General features: G+C 35.3%; 2 protein-coding genes across 2 annotated transcripts; both read right to left on the bottom strand.

The window, feature by feature from the left end:
- Nucleotides 1-67: 67 nt before the first annotated feature.
- LOC123193472 (DExH-box ATP-dependent RNA helicase DExH3) lies at nt 68-11,042 on the bottom strand. The gene is made up of 19 exons (XM_044606485.1): nt 10,729-11,042; nt 9,685-9,839; nt 9,089-9,176; nt 8,753-8,989; nt 7,896-7,991; nt 7,080-7,268; nt 6,787-6,946; nt 6,540-6,670; nt 6,186-6,356; nt 5,676-5,948; nt 5,398-5,592; nt 4,629-4,832; nt 4,060-4,129; nt 3,786-3,934; nt 2,704-3,012; nt 2,558-2,617; nt 1,475-1,627; nt 1,273-1,383; nt 68-904 (listed from the first exon to the last, which is right to left on the bottom strand). The coding sequence occupies exons 1-19, from the start codon at nt 10,957-10,959 to the stop codon at nt 434-436; spliced, it is 3,453 nt and encodes a 1,150-aa protein (XP_044462420.1). The 5' UTR covers nt 10,960-11,042; the 3' UTR covers nt 68-433.
- Nucleotides 11,043-12,801: 1,759 nt separating this feature from the next.
- LOC123193424 (putative metallophosphoesterase At3g03305) lies at nt 12,802-18,362 on the bottom strand. Its single transcript, XM_044606415.1, has 4 exons — nt 18,054-18,362; nt 15,505-15,746; nt 13,498-15,072; nt 12,802-13,277 (listed from the first exon to the last, which is right to left on the bottom strand). Exons 1-4 carry the CDS (start codon nt 18,328-18,330, stop codon nt 13,161-13,163), a joined length of 2,211 nt encoding a protein of 736 aa, XP_044462350.1. The 5' UTR covers nt 18,331-18,362; the 3' UTR covers nt 12,802-13,160.
- Between the last annotated feature and the right edge of the window lie 1,091 nt (nt 18,363-19,453).

The following is a 19,453-nucleotide window of genomic DNA, read 5'->3' as shown; positions in this document are numbered from 1 at the left end:
TTTTGATTGCAACTTTGAGTTGTGTCTTGCCCCAGAAAATGGATAATTCATAAGCTGCAATGGCGAATTTAAGTAACTTCAATAATTTAAATTACTTTTAACTGACTTTAAATTAGAATCAAATTAACATTATACAGTTCCTCGGCTTAAAAATTGTACAGATCTCAATGAGAGATTTTGTTCATTATGCCTATAACACAGCATATAGTTAAACAAATAATCTAATTGTGTGACACCCTCTCAATGTCCTGTTCTCTAACCACTATATTTTCTTCCAGCCCCAATATCTTTGGGAAGCCTTGCCAATTCCACAAAGTATGAAAAAAAGTGCAACAATTGCTGCGGCAGGACAATATAAGAGTATGTATCAACTGGTTACCACTTTCATATGCCCAGCAGCTCTGAAGAAGAGATACTCTTGAGGAATTCATAATCATCGAGGGTGGCCTTTTGATCTTCGACGTTTCCCGAGAAGTTTAAGCATATTATCGGTGACATCCGGTGGGGTATCATCATCCTGGTCTTGATTGTCGGTAGAGGTGTGAGTCAACCAGGCCAAAGCCTCTACAGCAGCATCCCTCTCTGCAAGCTGCTTGTTTTTTTTTGGTTTTCCCACAAATTGCATTCCTTTGAACTCTACCAGCGCCCTGAACTCATTTGTCTTAAGGTGTTTTGTTTTGTATTTAGGAGGGGAATGGCCTGCTCTCATCAAAAGAGTCTGTAGTAAGCTTTTAGGATTTGTTCCATCTTTCGTAAATTTGCTGTTGTCAGCAGACTCCTTCGGTTTCTTGCTTGCACGGCCAAACACAAATCTTCCCTCACATTGGTCTCCTGTTACCAGCTCTTGAACAGCAAGCATAAGGTACTTGCCTTCCTTGTGAATGTCAATGCTACAATCTTCAAGCTGTGCCAACAAAATTCAAAAAGCCATCATCATGCAGTGCTTCAGGTCTATGTTGCAGGGTTTTCAAGGAAAGAACTAGAAAATCATAAAGAGGGAAATTTTGTTAAATAATTCAGAATGAAAATAAATGATGCAAGTGATCAACAAAGGTTATCCAAAGCCCTATAACATAGCAATTTTTGTTTTCTTGACAGGCTTACAGACAAATCTAATGCAAATTATTTACTTGTCCGTACAGGAATATGACAAGGGATAGAACAAAAAATCAGTTTGATTGCTTACACTTTATGATAGGGATTCTCATCCATGTGGCACATAATTAGTGAAGTATATAATGTTTAAGCTCTACCATTGATAAAAAACTTCACCTTTTTTTGAAGAAGCTTGTCAAGTTCTTCCTTAAGCTTCAAATAGCACTCAGCCAAACTAGGATCCATGAAGAAATCAATATAACCATCCAGCATTTTCAAATGGCCCGCCTGAAAATAGTGAAGTTGATAATTGTGAAGTAATAGAAATTACAATGCCTAGGAACAGTGAAAAGTAAAATATTGTCTGTTAAAGAAGTACCTGTGCCCCACTGTTTAGAGCACCGCCAAAAAGGATTAGTATTGAATCAGATATTCCAGTAGAATCACGGATGAAAACTGTATTGACTTTCACTTTTTCACCAAATACCAGCCAAGGGTAAGGAATTGTCTGATAGCGTGCATTTACAGAATTCTGAAGAAGAAACATTACCACCAGCATCAACTAAATGCAGGAAAACCATATCCAACAATTGCATAGAAGCAGAGATAAGAATATTTAAAAAAAAAAAAAAAAAAACTACCTAATTTATCATAATAGCAAGCTTATATCATAAGTGATTGTTAAATATTAACGCAAAGAAGATTTTGACTTCTTAAAAGGAAGGGTATTTAATATCCAAATGAAGACATATAGCCATGTGGCACATAAAATGTGCCATACATGGATCAGGTATTTTCCTCTTTTTTTTCAAAGTAAACATTGTCAGGAAAACTTAGTGGGAAATATAAATTCACGTATTGGCATGTTAACAATTTTTCCAGGCTTAAACATGTAACTTGGAGAAATTCACACAGATCAAATAGGCCAGGCTTATAACCAAAGCTAAATCAAAGAGGTCCCAAAAGTATTATAGTAAATTGTCTGAATAATCACCCTATAAAGTCAAAATGTGCAGAATTATAAAAAAATATTGTAATATTTAAATGATGTGGTATATATTAGAGCCATAGTGAAGACACATGGAATTTGAAGCTCTACCGTGTGTATCAATAAGATGGTTACAAGCTGTCCATAGACCATTTATAGCACTTGTTTTCTTGGTGGGTGTCAAAGTATAGATATTTTCCTTCCTTCATGTAAGTAATAATCAGCATATAGGATCAATTTTCTCCAAATTAAAATCAACTAATTTAGAATTGAAATTTAGAAGCTGCAAAGATTTAAATAAATGGAACATCTGCAGAGTCACAATCACACAGGTGCATATCCACCATGCAACAGAGGGCAAACATCATCTAAAATGAATCAATAGCCAATTGGAGGAAAAACAGAAGATAAAATACTTATGACTCAACAAACACCAGTCTAGTTTTGGTTAGACATGGTCACTTGTACACTTACCGCATATAGAAAAACTTGACCGTCATCCATTGTTTTGAAAGACATGGATGTCTCTCTGTGCTGTACAAAAAGTAAACATTAAAAATATCAACAGAGAATTTTAGGATGAAATAAAATACATGCATTAACATGCAGAGATGACTTACCACAACAGATGATATGCCAGGAAAGAGACCAGAACATATGACAGCACGGACCATGGACTGGTTGTGACTTAATTTGTTTTTAGTACCTGTATCTTCATCGAGTAAACCAGCATCTTTTAAAATGAAGGTAAACTGCTTCTGTAGAGAATGAATGGCCTGAAGAGTTTGTGCAGACAGGAAATTCCTCCAACAATACTCATACGCAGATCCTTCTCTTTCAGCATCTTTCCACCCTTCATATGCACGGACAAGAGCCATGTGATCACTGTAGTCTTTGGCAGAGAATCTAGACTTAGCTATTCCAGCTAACTAAACCAGAGAGAGGAATCATTAATTAATGCATGAAGCTTCTTAAGAAATCAGATGCATCAATTTCATGGATCCTAACAATAGCCTAAAATATCAGATGTGCACAATTGAGGGTTTGCCTATGAGTACCAGTTATGAGAAGCTCCCTAGGCCCCAATTATAAGAATGAAATCAATAGGTGATCATAACTCAGATGAATACACTACCAGATGCGTAGTCTCCAGAATGCATGTACATGAAGCCACAAAATGATATCACATACGTAGTTGACAGCTATCGATAACTATGACAGGCTCTGGGGATATATTACTTTAATTCAGTTTTATCGGAAAAACAAGAATGATTTTAAATGTTACATATGCATTCATCAAGTCATTCTTGGGTGAGAAATCATTGTGTGATCCTATCTCATAATAAAAAATGAGTCTTGACTCCCAATGAAGGATCTAGGGAGTTCTGTGAAAAAAATAAAAGGACACCCCACACTAAACACAGTCCCTTTTAATTACAGTTCAAGACCTTATTAGATAAACGCATGTGTGGTACTAAGATTATATCCAACATGCATAATTTTTGCACTTTTGGCATAAAACATATTATATGTAATCTTTTTTATTTGGTAACTATATTAGATGTAATCTTATTCATAAGCTAAATCATAAATTTAGTTGAAAAAAGGGGGCAAGGAGAGATCTATAAGAGGAAAAACATACTGAAGAGTCAACTATAGTTCTTTAGTACATATCAGGTAATGAGTTGATTTTTACACTTACGTCCTTTTTTTCTTGAGGCAAAAGGAAAGGATCCCTGACGCTGAGCCCTGATACAATGGTTAATACAGGATCAAAGCATCGAAATATAGCACCCATGACTAGCATTTTCCCTAGCTTGGGATCTACAGGAAGCATTGACAAAAACTTTCCTGTTTGGAAGGAGCAAAAACATAAGGACAGAGAGAAATTAAATAACCAAGCCAAGATTTTAATGAATGTAAATCAAATGCACAAATAAACATCTCTCCTTTCATATAAGAACTAGGAAACTCACCAAGATTTGTCAGATTCTCCTTCTCATCCAAGGCCCCAATCATCTTCAAAAAGTCAATAGCATTTTGGACCTGTCATTCACTAAAGCTGTCAATATCTACAAGGGATGGGAAGTGAATGGCAAAATAAATGTGGTGGCCCCAGTATCAATTAAACATAGTCATATATTGAAAATTGGCATCAACAAATAGGAAGTATACGGCATATATAAATAAAGATCCAACACATTAAATAGTGAAGAATCCTAAATCTAACAAAAGTTCATGAAATGGGCTCGGAATCCCCTATGAACAACATAATTTAAGACCATCCTGGCAGAAGCCTCTCTTGCCATCAAATTCCAATTTTAATCAATCCTCATAACTAAGTAATCTTGTGACATGAAATACACTTACAAAATATAAGAATATTGTAAGTTAAATATATGTACCAAAATGATTGATTAGCATCTATATGAAAGAGAAATCTTGCCATTAAAGAAAAGATTCTTAAAGTTCCTTAACAACAATATGCTGGCATTCATAAGATAGATGTCAACATGAAAAATAAATAACTCATAAAATTACTTACAGCCAATGGTTCCGGTGGCTGCAAAGCTGCTGATAAGAATTCTGCAATACTTCCAACTTGCAGACTCTTTATTTGCAAGCAGAGAGAGTTCAAGGGAGTTCTCAAAAGTTCAGGAAGTTGATATTCAGCAAAAGCTTCATAAACACATCTGGGGTATAGGTGATAACATTCTCCAGGTTGCACACGACCGGCCCTGCCCCTTCTCTGCATCCAAGAATTAACTTAATACTAAGCATTTTAAATGCTCAGACAGCCAAATCAAATAGATAATTGAAGCTGTAAAAGTAGGAGCAATAACAAATGCCAATAACATCCTAAAATCTCCATTCTAGGTGCACAGTCCAGTCCTTGTTTTAAATACTCATACTTGGATGAATTGCCTCAAGTTGCAAAAACTCTGAGTTAAACACAACTCTACAAGCAAAGACCATCAAAAACCAAAATTTTTACACATCCACACACACAAACATATGAGGAAAAGGAATCAATTTAACCCACCAGAAGATAATGTCTCTTTGAGTTTTAGTGACCTAGCTATGCTGGGTACCAGGCCAGGTAAACAGAAAGAAGAAAAGGCTCCCCATTTTTTCTTCTTTGATTGGCGAAAACGAATAACATTCATACACCCAAATGCAATAAAAAAATAACTTCACCATTCATCACATTAATGAAGCGAAGATTGTTACACCCCTCAGCCTTTGACCATGGCGTCAATCAAGAATAAAAGCAGAATTGAGCTGAGTCTAATCTATTGTAGTTGTAAACTTACTTGTCGAGCAGAAGCTTGTGATACCCAAGAAGGTAGCAGACAAGGTGTGTTATTCAGTGCATCATAAGTTGTTTCCTTCGCTTTTCCACAATCAACCACAAAGACTACATCATTAATTGTAATGCTAGCCTCAGCCATATTTGTTGCCAAAATAATTTTACGTATATTTGGTGGTGGTCTCTCAAATATCAGTTTCTACAGAAAAAGATAAAAAGAAGACGTAAATAGCATGTGAGTGAGTCTTGACCCCCATATATGATAAGGGTAGAAACACATACTTGTTCAGATGTAGCCATTGAACCATGGCAAGTTAGAAGCAGAACTCGATTAGGATCTCCTACAAGCGGATGAGCTTTAAGTTGATCCCTCAAACAGCTGATATCCTCCCAACCAGTCATAAATACCAACACAGCACCTGAGCGTTCTTTTCGGCATATATGGCACAGAACTGCTTCAATAAGATTAAATCCTATACAATCAGGTGTCCAGCATGCAAGAGAATCACGTGCCCTGGAGCTGTAATTTTCAAAACTAGATTTCTGTAGTGCATCCTGAAAAAGATAAAGGTCATTAAGATCACACCAGCGTCTTAGAAATTATTACATACATTTTGTGTAGAAATCTCAATTACGTCACATATCACAAGGGAAATGACGATAAACACATTAAAAAGTTCCTGGAAATCTCAAACAATGTATCCTGAGGCTAATGAAAATGGTTGCATCAATATTTGTGAATTTCTAGCTATCATAATTTATATTTCTAATTTTGAAGACTATGAACTTTACCTCAACAAGAGCAGTGATCTGGTTTTTCCGTTTCCGTGGCACCAGCTGTCTCTGTGTTTTCCACATTTTCTCTTGTCCATAGTCATCAATTTGGTTAAAAGAAGTCAACTTGTACCCAGTCATTTCCAATACATCTTCCAAAAAGTGAGCTTGCACTGGATATGTAAAGCCCTGAATTATACGAAATCACAGCCAAATCAGATCAATAGCAAACTGAGTTTCAATGAGATAGAATTGCATTCGGTTTTTTACACACAATTGCACACCAGAAAGTGCTCATTGCTTATAGACACCAGGAAAACTTAGATTTGAAAGATGACGGTAAATCAAGCAAGAGCTCAATTTCTAGCTTACCGGGATGTGAATTGTGGGTGCCTCTCCAAAATAATTTGAGAAAAGCTCAGCATTCAGAGTTGCACTCATTAAAATCAATCTCAAATCCCTACGACGTGAAAGAAGATCCTTCAACACAATTAAGAGAAAATCTGTAAAAAAAAAAAAGGCAAAAGAAAACAACAGTAAGTGTAAAAATATCTCAAGACTAATACCAGAATGCTGACTGCAGCTAGAAAACAATACAATAAGATCATTAATACTGCACCTTCATTCATGCCTCGCTCATGTATTTCATCAACAAAGACATGGGTGACACCATTCAAGTTGCGATCACTTAGCAGCCTTCGAAGTAAAATACCACTGGTGCAAAAAAGGAGATGGGTATTTTTTCCTTTCATGCCCTCTAATCGAACTTTGAAGCCAACCTACCAAAAAAAACTGTTGTGGTATAGCAGGAAGAATAAACAAAACTCCTTTAATTGAAAGACTATCATGTGATGGCGAAAATTATAAGTTTGTGTGTGCAAATGTTAGCTCATTGAGGGAGACCGAGCTCACTGTTTCACCAAGAGGCTCCCCTCTCTCTGTGGAGACTCTATCTGCAACAGCCATAGCAGATATTCTTCGAGGTTGTGTGCATATTATGCTACAGAATGCTCCACGACCAGATTCTAATTCTGACTCTAATACATATTGAGGAAGTTGAGTGGTCTTACCACATCCTGTCTCACCGGATATTACTATTACCTATAGTTAAAACAATTCATAAGAGTGCTGATAGAGGATGTAGATATACAAATCACCCCAAGAGAATGATATATAATTTTTTTTTTAAGACTTCTCATTGATTTTTCCCAAGTAAACAATAAGCCTTTTCCTTTACAGAGAAAGCATAATATGTTAGATTCACAATATAAACACCCTAGTTAGTTCCCACTCTAAATGACACATCAGGAGTTGCCCTTCAATATGTTAATAAAAGTAGAAAAAATAATGATGCACATATAATACCACAAGAACAATAGCTGTGCATTCTAAATAGTAGCTAGTTCCAACTAAAAACGAACATAGTCAACAACTAAACAAAATTTAAATTCATTATTTTAGAACATCATTGCTTGCATTTTCTGCCATGGCACTTTTATAATAATTCTTTCGTTATCTTAGGTGAAGTGCAAAATTTGATGAGAACAGTTTGAAAAATAAGCAATTCCGAATTAAATAACCTTAAAATAAACTAAAACCAAAGATTTTCAGGAAATCCTTCAGGAACTTCACATAGAATAAAAGAGGAAAGGAACATTTCTCCATAACATTAGTACATTGTGTTTGAAAAGCTCAGTTGAAAACCAGACTAAAGTTCCATGTTCAAACCTGATTCCGGGCTATTGCTTGGAGCAATCTTTCCTTTTCCTTGAATGCGGGTAGAGATTTCCGAAAATCCATCATCTTCCTACCTTCAGGTGATTCCTGCAAATTAAACGGCAATATTTTTAGTGAGAACAGAAGGTATCAGATCCTTAATGTCAAGAAAATGGCCCAATGGACAAAGGAAAAAAAAAGTTTTTAAAGATATCAAGATAGGCCAGTGAAATCTTAAATAAAACTTAGTGCCCATTATTTTAGTTGCATCTCATATTTCTACTCTTATTTGCAATTAATCAATCCAAAATTAATAAATTACATGATGTTTACCTCCTATTCTTCATGAAAGAACTTTCTATGGCATGATTGTGTAGTTAGTATAAGATATGTCAATGATGTATTTTTAAAAATTAAAAATTGTAAATTATTTTGGATGAAGACCACTAGAAAGGATTAGATGGTAAAAATTATAAGCCCTTAGGTGGCACATCAAAGCTTTTCTTCTTAGATAAAAAGAATAGAATACAAAACTTATAGCAAATATAAACAGGTGATACCAGGATTTTCTTTAAAAAATTCCATAAAAACAATTTTAACTTTTAGAATTTTTTTCATATTTAAGATTTGTGTGAACATATATCTACTGTAACAAACTATAGAAATTTTTTCTTTTACTTCCTTCTTGGAAAAAACACACAAATAATTCGCAACATATATCAAAATTAAAGTGGCAAGTGTGGTTATAAAGAAAAAGGTTGCTGCAGCTAAGTATCTGAAGTTGAGTAGATCACCAACGAAGTTCAATGTGTCATATGGCACCACAATAGAAATATCATATGCTGAACATAAAGTAACGTGAACCATACCTGCCAAGCTCTTTGCATATTTCGCATTTGCAAACTCCTCCTCAGAAGAACCTTCTCCATGACAGACCCATCGAGGAAAGAATCCGGATTTTCATCCAGATTCACATCTTCAACCTGATCAACAGACTTCAATTCATCTGAACTCTCAGTAACATTTCCGGAACTTAACTGAGTTCTATCAAGGTGTTCCTGCAGTAGACCCTCGACTCTCCTCTGCAAGCTTAGTGGGATCACAACCTACACAAGTGAAACATCAAAAAGTCAACTCTTCAGACAGGAAAAAAAACCTTTGTTATATAGAACTGAAAGCTTTGAAGACCTTCCAGACAATATTACCTCCCTTTGTGGCCGCTTATCATCCAAATCTGGCCGGTAATTAGCAAGAGGAACCTTGCTCGCAACTACTACTTTTCCATAAATTTGACTGTCACAGCAACAAACAATGTGTAAGATAAGGGTGTTCAAAATTACCCGATGACCGAACCAAACCAAAATACGAACTGAAAAAAAGATTATTTGAAAAATCTGTTTAGATATTGGTTCAAGAATATAGCAAAACCAATTTTCTTGGTTCAATTATCAGTTAACCAGTTTTCAAAAAATTGAATAAAAAAAGTCTTAAAAAAATTTAAAAAAAATAGGGTGAACCTTTGAAAGTCAGTTCAAAACCAGTTAACCAAATATTTTGGTTTGGTTAAAAACCGTTTCATCTCCAAACCAACTAGATTTTGGTTTATTATTTTCTTTGAACCAAAAATTTGGTTCGATTAAAAAAAATGTCAAACTAATTCGATTAACCAATTTTGAACACCCCTATTGTAAGGTAAGATAAAATATCACTCAATTATTAGGACCCATAAAATCATCTCCACTAATTGGTAAGATACTGAAAAGGAACGCAAAAGAAAAAGAGGCAAATGGCAGTTATGTACCTGTAGAGCCCCATCCTTTTAGCGAGATTTGAAATCTGCTCATAATCTCTTCTATCTCTTTTATCTCTGGAGACAATCTCTTGGTCAGTTTCACTACGTAACAGCACACTGAGTTTCCATTTCCACTCGTCAATGTTGGCCACCGTTGATGATGCCTATAATCAAAAACCAGAAATTAGGATCACAACTTTCCCATGGTCACTTATACCAAACTACGGTAAGCTAAAAGGAAAATAAACCAACTTTAATGCAATCAAATTCCCATCTTCCCTTAGAAAAATTACTTAAAAAAAAAAAAACTCTCCTGAAGCACATCAAAACTCTTTTTATTGATCACATGCGGTATTAATAATATATTTGATGTCTTACATGCCTAACTGAACTATTTGACAAGCTTAGGTGAGTTTTACATTTTCCAGAGAAGTACGAAGACCAAACATGCCATGAAAATCTAACTGAAACCCCCAAGCTTTGACAAAAAACAAAACCAAACAAGCTTTGAAATTCATCAAAACCTAAATTTCCCCTAAAATCACTGGAAAACTTTCCTGAAATTTCATAAACTTATCACAAGCCTCATCTGCAACTGAGGTTAAAAACCCATCGTAAACTTATTTAGGAATGCCTTCGAGAGTCACAAGAACTTCCCTGAACTCCACAGAAGTTAATCAAACGTCCTCTTATCCACCAATTTGCCAAGCCAGGTGGACAGCACCGCCACTTCAAACTCCTAGTTACACAAAAGCTACTCCCATTTTCTCAGCACCCAAACAGGCTTCAACGAGATATCAATGAGACAAAAAATTTTGTTTTTCTGTTTATTCTCATTCCAATCTCACAACTCAACAAAGAAACCATTAACAACTAAAATAAGTTTCAGAAAACATATCTAAATCCTCCACTACAAGTGAAGCCTCTCCCTTTTCCAAATCATGCGAATTGGCCCATTCAATACTCTAATTACAATCCTTTCTTTTTCTTGTTCTTACTTTAAAAAAGAAACTGTCAGCAGAAAAAAAAAAAAGGACCCGGATCAGAAAATACCTTATGAGTTTCATAGTCACACTCGTACTCGTCGTCGGAGAACTGCTCGGCAGCATAGCCGCAAAAGCCACGGCGTTGTTTTGGAGCAGAGAGTGGGAGCAGAACAAAAAAGTTAAACAGGGGGTTGTTGCTGCGAATAGAAGGAGAGTGGTGAAGTAAGTGACGATTGTTGGGATTGGAGTGCGAGCGTATAGAGCCCAAGAGTAAAGCTCTGAGCCTGTAGTTGTGCATATTATGTTGCGGGCATGGCGCCTCTGACTGTTTTTTTAAGCAGACGCGTTGCTCGTATTTAAGCAAATAATCACAATGGAGATAGTAGGGGTGCAAATGTTAGTTTCAGAAATTTACTTCAGTTTAAGAGCTCTCACATGTTATTTCAGGGGTAATCTGTTAGTTAGCAACTTTTCATGATTTCTGGCGAGAGATAAATTATACAAATATAATAATATATGTGTATCTGTATTATATACATATTGACAGACACAATAATAGGTCATATTGAATCGAATCTACTGTAGTCTATCATGCTTACGAGTTATATCATATTTAAGTTGGCCAAAGGACTATTTCCCATCCAAGGTATACTTTTTCCGCACATTCCCACTCGTTAATTTTGAAAAGCCCATTTACCTATCTATGGGTTGTTAAAAAAGCAGATTCAAAGACAAAATCGTTATTTTATCTATAATATTAAAAATAAATTAAAATTTAATCCTTTTTCCCCCTCTAACTCCTAAAAACTAATCATTTTTCCCTATTTCAAGTTTTAAAAAATAACATTCCCCCCCTAAGGTTTAGTTTTCAATCTCCGATGCCATCGCCGACGATGAAGCCTTCCCGACGCACCACCATGCTCCGACGACCTCTCTTCTCTCCCTCTGGAACGTCGATCAGCCTAGATCTGGCGTCGTCTTTGCCTGAAAAGTTGAAGAGCTTCGTCGGGAGACGAAGCTCTTCTTCTTCCCGATGAAGACGACGACCTCGTCTCCGTTTAGGATCTTCATCTGGGAAGAAGAAGAGCTTCATCTCCCAACAAAACTCTTCAACTTTCCAAGCAAAAACGACGCCAGATCTGGGTCGATCAGAGTTCCAGAGGAGAGAAGAGAGGTCATCAGAGCATGGTGGTGCGTCGAGAAGGCTTCGTCGTCGGCGATGGCACCGGATTTGGCATCGGGGATTGAAAACTAAACCCTAGAGGGGGAATGTTATTTTTTAAAACTTGGTCTAGGAGGAAATGGTTAGTTTGTAGGGGTTAAAGGGAAAAAAGAGATAAAATTTTAAGGGGTTATGTTCAGTTAAATTTAATTGCTCATAGATAGGTAATTGATATTTTTAAAGTTAAAAGGAGGAAACTTGAATATGCAACATACCTTAGATGGGAAATAGTCCATTGGCCTATTTAAGTCTCTCAATTGACAAGCCTTTCCAGCCAGGGTAGTCTACTAGCGTGGCAAAACCTTGGTTATGCCTTTGCTAACCCAAACGGGTCACTTTATGTATTTTAACATATGAGCAATGCTATGTGTACCCATTTTTGGTACACAATTTATATACACAGTGATGACACATATGATAAAGAAACATCCAATCACATGATAACACCTCATCTGTGTACACAAATTGTATATAAAAAATGAGTACACATAGTTTTATTGTTTAACATATTGGTATACTGTTTTATATATTTTTATTATTTTTTATTGGGCCAACCACAGGCTGTACCCCAAAGTACTCAATGCAACAGCATGGTCTATGATCTTAACACGACTTGTAATTTTGCGAATTATACCCCTATGGACCATGCCGAAACAATGGGGGCTTAGGCTGTATCAGGGCAGCCTGACATACAAGACAATGGATATTAGAGAAGAATCAATAGTCTTGCAATCGGAGTTTAAATTTGCAATAAAATTTTGTATTAATAAGCCAACACTCCTTTAATATAATCTAGCCATTATAAGCACTTCTGATGATTTCTCATATTGATGATAACTTATTGCACAACAAAATCCTTAAAAGTGATTTAATGCTATCCTTAACAGTCGTATACCCATCATCAATGAAGAGCCAAACTTAGTAGAACAAGTCATATTCCATAGAATAATAAATTGCACTCGATGTATTTCTACAAATACATTCCACAACATAAATTTCCACAGAACATACGGTTTCTGTGTTCCAAATTGTAGCAGAAAAACTATGTTATGTATCCTCGACTATATCAACTACAGATGGCGTATGGATTTATTAAATAGTACTCGAATATTTTCGCTGTGAGCCAAATGCTTGCTGGTTACGTGTTGACTATGAATGCAAGCTTTTGTGCCAGCTACATAAGAAATGCGTGTTTATACATCTTTGACAATGTTGACTGAGGCATTGCTAGTTACCTTTACAACATGGAGACTGATGAATACTTTCTGTGGAACTCCTTAAACTTGCCCAGTTATGTAGATGGCATACACCAGCAGTAGAGGAATGGTGAGACTATATACAGGAAAGTGGATTATCGGGTTCATTTCATACGCTTTGATGAGAGATCTGCAATTCTGTAAAAAGAAAACAATAACTAAAGATGAAATAAGAGGTTCATAAGTTCAATGAAATCAAACTTTATTATAAATCAACTTAGTAGAAGTAACGACATATATTTATGGTTTTTTTTCCTTTCTGGTGAACCGTTGGGAGTAACTCTCATCTTGGCAGTTCAGTATTTACACACTCTTGAAAGCCAGAATGCAGAAAAATGATTACACAGTAAACACGTACCATTAAATGCTTCAAAAGAACTGCCATGCAGATCACCAATAGAATTTTTCGAATCCACCGCCTTTCTAGGAGGAACTTTGATTTCCGATTGCTGTTGTAGTTAGAAGTTTGACCTCTTTTATTGTACTGATCATGATCATCTTCTTTCTTCCCTGAATGTGATCGCACATGCTCCCTATAAATCACTTGTTCAGCAGCCAAAGCACCACTAGCCAAAGTAGTAGGAAAAACCACAAAAAAGAGATGAGGGAGAACAAGCACCATTACATCCGGCACTCCAATATATTCATGTCTTTCCTTATTGTTAAAGGTTTTCACCACCCAGCCCATATAAGTCATGTACCCCTTATCCCCACCTTCAGTGAAAACATGCCCAACAAACCAGGGAAATAATATAAGGTAAAATAAGTAAATCAAAATACCAAGCCATACTACAGTAATCTTGGAGAGCTCATGTAGAACCCATGCCATACCATTTATGAACCCTCTCTTGGCTACAAAATTCTTGTACGTGTATTGCTTCTTTGAGAAAATTTGGACCACTTTTGGAATGAGAAGAATGAAGAATTGGAAATATAGAGCAGACCAGAGAATTGGATAATACAAGGCAGCCCATTGACAACCCATTACAAAAATTTCAGTCCATGTCCATGGAACCTTAGCAGTAAGACCATTTATGGAAAACGGCCTTAGTTCACTCAAAGTTGATCTACCCATGACATCAGTTACTTCTATTTGCAGCCAAAATCTACTAGGAGATGAGTCCTCAAATGCCCTGTAGTTCCATAGTGTTGTGTAAAGAGTTCCTCTGGAGAAGTTATCCACATGATTCATCATTGGTTCCTCCAAAACCAAATCAAGATTCCCTGATCTTGAATCATAGACTTTGGCTATGACTGACATAATGGGGGAAACAGAAAACACCAGTGCTCTGATAGTCTCATAGGATGGAGGGATAATATGTTCACATTCATACAGCTGATGCGACGAAGACCGTGACATGAAGCGTGAATCTAGAGGAAAGGTGGGCAATATAATAGTTCTTTTAGATCCTGACCCCAAGTTGATATCAATATATGAAACATGGCCTCTATCAATGGCCAAAATTCGCATGGCTCTACTCTTCCTCCAGTCACCCATCTCCCATTCCCAAAATTCTTCAATTGGTGGAGCTCCAGGTGTACAATTTTTTGCACTTCCCAAAGGTGTTTGGTGTACACCTAGCTGGAAAAACTTCTGTGAGGACAGAAACTTATTACTCAACTGATGGTACCGCTTCAAATTATTACCAAATCTCTCATGAAGATGTCCACATAGATAGGCTGACACAGAATGCTTGAGAAATATATCTTGCAGGCTCCTCCCTGAAGATGAAGATGCTGAGAATGATAGTGGGAAATGCCCAAAAGAGATCTTGGTCACGGGTTCTTTATCTTGAGCATCCCATTGTGATAGTGCTGAGTCTAATTCAGCTAAAAGTTGGTCAGTCGGGTGCCCAAAAAGATTAGTTGGGCCTCGTAAACCAATAGACATTGTGCTATCAATCCCGACAAATAGATGTTTCCTATCATTTGTCTGGATAATGAAGCACAAACACGTAAGATGAGAAACAAATCAAAAAGTGTAGCAATTATCATTTGGAGTGTTGATGTTCATTCAATGCAAGAATGCTCAAGACAAAGTTCATAAAAAATCTGGACAACAGAGGTGAGACGGGTTGTCCATGCAGCAACAATATATCTTGTTTACAGAAAATCACAACCACGAAATCTTTTTCCTTTCTTTTAAGATACAAGTCAAAAAGTGTAGCAATTAAAAAGAATGGCAAAAAAAAGGAGCACAGAAAATTTAGCATCATAAGCAACTGGACTCGTTAAATAATAATCCTAATGTCAGACTAAGTTTCACAATTCAAAGGAAATGAATTTGACAAAAAAATAGCTTGGTAGATACGACCCCAGTTAAAAGCATGACCATAAGTTGCTGTAACTGATGATGGTGACTGACCTGAATAGTTACACTATTGACATTCTTCTTTCTTCCCAATTGTCCATTGATGCTATACTTTGAATAGAAGTCAAAGGCACCACCAACTACTGGTACACCAAAATTATCATGATTCCCTCTAACATCATAGAAAATACTCTTGTCAAGTCGACTCCTTGTTATAACATCCTCCATTACATTCCGGTACTCCACCCACTCATGTTCATTTTGCTTCATTGTCAGTAAGTCCTTGCTTTTCCCATCTGTGAAAATAATGAAACAACTATCTAATAAGAATTGTCCAGTTGCTACATCATGATAAAGGATAATTCAGATGATTGTAAAGTAGCCAAATTCATGACTTGAGTATAAGAGCATGAATAAGAAAAAAAAATTACATCAAAGTGGACTCATTTTACTGAAATTGAACGAAAAGGAACCAAAAGATCTGATGTAACATAATGGTAATGTTAGGCCACCAATCAAGCAGGTATACAAAAGAAAAACCAAGGAAGTTAATAACTAAGAATTGGAGACTTTAAGCACAAACAAATTATCAGGAGATGTTTCAGTGAAGGGTAAAATACCAGAAGACAGCAGGGGCAAAATACTGGAAGACAGCAAGCAGATGGAATCTTGGCAAAATAAACAAGCAATGGCAGCTGAAGTCTCAGCAAAACAATCGAGCAAAGATTAAAGAAACCAAAACAAGGACTACATAGAGAAGAGTTAAGGATGCATAAAGCAAGGGAAAATTCAGTAAATCAGTAAGGGGCTTTCAGCCAAGGGAAGACTGGCACCTCTTATTGCCGGATATCTTTCTTTCTTTTGTTGTTTTCATTCCTATTGAGTAAATCATTGTTCTGGCGTATAGAGAAAGAACATGATAAATAGAAGAAGTCAATGTCCAACTTCAGGAGAGGAATCAAATCGTAGACAAACTCAAGGAGAACTTAGTTAAAACACAATATCACATGAAAAATGTATTAAAAGTCCAACGGGATTTAAATGGTTTATTAGAAGTTTGATCCACTGCAAGGATTTACTGACTTGGGAGAGCACTTGGGAGCAATTTCAAATTATCCAGGAACAATTCCTAACATTCCACCTTGAGGACAAGGTGGCTCTCACTGGGGGGTATTATTAGGCCACCAATCAAGCAGGTATACAAAAGGAAAAACAAGGAAGTTAATAAGAGAGAGTTGGAGACTTTGATCATGAACAAATCATCAGGCAATAAATCAGTTAAGGATATAATATTGAAAGACAACAAGGGAAAAATACCAGAAGGCAACAAGCAGATGAAATCTAGGCAAAACAAACATGCAATGACAACTTAAGTCTCCACAAAACAATCACACAATGATTAAGGAAATAAACAAAGACCATAAAAGGGAGAATGAAGGATAGAAAGAGCAAGAAAAAATTTAGTATATCAATGAGGGGCTTTCAGCCAAGGATGGATTGACACATCTTATTGCCAGGATATCTTTCCTTTTTATTGTTTTCATTTCTATTGAGTGAATCATTGTTTGGGTGCGTAGAGAGATAATGATAAATGATTTCTTGTTTGCCATCTGTGTTGTGTTGAATATTGGAGTAAGACTGTATTATTCGTGAAGTTCCATATCACACACAAAGCTAAGTGTCTAAATTCTATTAAATATGATTCTTGGATTTTGTCTAAGCAACTACACCATATAAGAAGTCTCCCTCAACCATCTACGGTTTAATATTCTAGCATGTAAGTCAACTATTACAAATAATATTGGAAGCTCTTTCATACATATGGACTTGGAAATCAAAAAAGCATATGATACAAGGAATAGTTGAAGAACAAAGTTTTTTAATGAATAAAGAAGCGACAGGCAGAGAAGAGAGAGGTTCCTAGCATTCAAAATTCTTTGGCTCAATAGTTTATTGAATTGCACAGAAAAGAATATGTTGGTAAAGAAGAACAACACCGAGAGTACACGAGAAGAACCAATGAACATTGTCATCTCCATACATAAAAAGACATAAGGGAGAAATTCAAATTTCAATGACCACTTTTGCTCTGTTGATCAATTACTAACTAAACAATTTTAAAGCAAAACAAAAAGAATTCAAAAAAACCCACAATCATTTTTGAAACATCTTTGCACATAAATCAACCCAAAAATGTGCATACAACATAATCAAACATGAATTCATTTAAAAAAAAACATATTTTCACCTAAACATAAACAGCCACATATCATTTAATCCCATTTTGACATACTAGTAATTCACAAAACCCACTAAGAAAATTATAACTTCAAATACATAAACACCAGCCAGCTAACATCAAGAAACAAATACATATACATAGAGAGAGGGCACATGAAAGTATCCCAAGTTTTTTTTTTTTTTACACATATTATCAACACATGCATGAAATTCAGAAAAATCCACATGTCATTTCCCAGTTTCCAAACACTAGTTCAAAAAACCCAACAAAAAGATTCAAACTTGAAACTCAACAAACATACACCAAGCTATATTCAAGTGACAAATACATAAATGGAGAGAAATAAATAATGAAAACAAACCTGTGAGATCACCAGTAATGAAGACAAGAGAAGGGTTGACCATGGAGAGAGTCGGGCCCACAATTGACTTGAAATCTGAAGCTCTATCAGGGTGGTGCACACTGAAATGAAGATCAGAAAGCTGCACCACCCAAATCACTGACTCCGGTCCACCTTTCACATCAATAACTGTATTTCGGCCATTGAAATTTTCTTCTTGCTGTTGTTGGTGTTGTTCATTTTGTGCGGTAAAAGCGGGGATTGTAATGCACAACAAGAAGAATATTAAACTGTTCATTTCCCCCTGCCCACACAACTTTGGAACTTGTTTCTGTTGGCGAATTTAGTGTCCTTATTTTGTTGTAGGGGGTGAGTTTCAAACTTCAAACTATTGGGGTTTGTTGGATATTTCTTAGGTTATGAGGTTAATTTGGGACCAAACGAAAACCGAACTAAAAATAAATATTTTATTTCAAAAGGAAAAAAAAAAAGGGAAACTAAAATAATTGCCCCAATAAAAGGGGCAATAAAAAAATTACCCTAAATTTTGGGGTATCAGCAAAAATACCTTTATATTAAAGTGTTTAAATAAAAATGTCTCAAATACCCCCTTAAATACCAAAACTATCATTCTAAATTAAATTATTATTTTATTTAGAGCAATACTATGTGTACCTATTTTGGGTATACAAATGTATATACACTCATATGTGTCATCATATGATTGATTATTATTTTATTCTTAATTCAAAATCATTCAATCACATGATGACACATATAAATGTGTACACATTTGTGTACCCAAAGTGGATACACATAGTTTTATTGTTTTAGAGCAAGGATAATAAACAAATTTACCCCTAATTTAAGGCATTTAAACAAAAATATCCCAAAATAATACCAAAATTACTCTTCCTCTATTTCTATATAAACCACATATCTTCTTTCATTTTTAACATATCTGAGAGAGATTTTTGAAAAGAAAAAATAAGTTCGTATTTAAGATTTCCGACGAGAAGAGAAAAGTTTGTCATTTCGAGGTATTTATTCCTGTCATTACTTCAATTATTATTATTTTATTAATAATGTAATTATATGTGATATTTTATATAATAAATTATAGTTGTGTGTAATAAGTAAAATAATAAAAATTAGATAGGTTATATTGTAAATATTATAGTAGTATAGGATAACATGATATTACTTCAATAGTTATTATTTTATTAATAATGTAATTATATGTGATATTTTATATAATAAATTATAGTTGTATGTAATAAGTAAAATAATAAAAATTAGATAGACTATGTTTAATAATATTATTTTGTCAAATTGAATTACAGAATAGGTATAATTGTGTAATAGATATTTGTAAATAGTATTTTCATTCGTATTATTATGTTGATTATATATTTTATTTG

The sequence above is a fragment of the Mangifera indica genome, chromosome 12, assembly GCF_011075055.1.
Source record: "Mangifera indica cultivar Alphonso chromosome 12, CATAS_Mindica_2.1, whole genome shotgun sequence".
In the NCBI taxonomy this organism is placed as follows: Eukaryota; Viridiplantae; Streptophyta; class Magnoliopsida; order Sapindales; family Anacardiaceae; genus Mangifera; species Mangifera indica.
This window is presented reverse-complemented; position numbering and strand designations above follow the sequence as displayed.

Excerpts from the sequence above, each read along its gene's own strand:
- LOC123193472 (XM_044606485.1), bottom strand. The coding sequence starts at position 10,959 with ATGCACAACTACAGGCTCAGAGCTTTACTCTTGGGCTCTATACGCTCG. Across the intron at positions 9,177-9,684 it reads AAAAGGATGGGGCTCTACAG|TCAAATTTATGGAAAAGTAG; the intron begins GTACATAACTGC and ends TTGCTGTGACAG. Across the intron at positions 4,833-5,397 it reads CACAAGCTTCTGCTCGACAA|AGAAGGGGCAGGGCCGGTCG; the intron begins GTAAGTTTACAA and ends TCTTGGATGCAG.
- LOC123193424 (XM_044606415.1), bottom strand. The coding sequence starts at position 18,330 with ATGAACAGTTTAATATTCTTCTTGTTGTGCATTACAATCCCCGCTTTT. Across the intron at positions 15,747-18,053 it reads CATTACTGGTGATCTCACAG|ATGGGAAAAGCAAGGACTTA; the intron begins GTTTGTTTTCAT and ends TTATTTTCACAG. Across the intron at positions 15,073-15,504 it reads TCAATAGTGTAACTATTCAG|ACAAATGATAGGAAACATCT; the intron begins GTCAGTCACCAT and ends TTCATTATCCAG.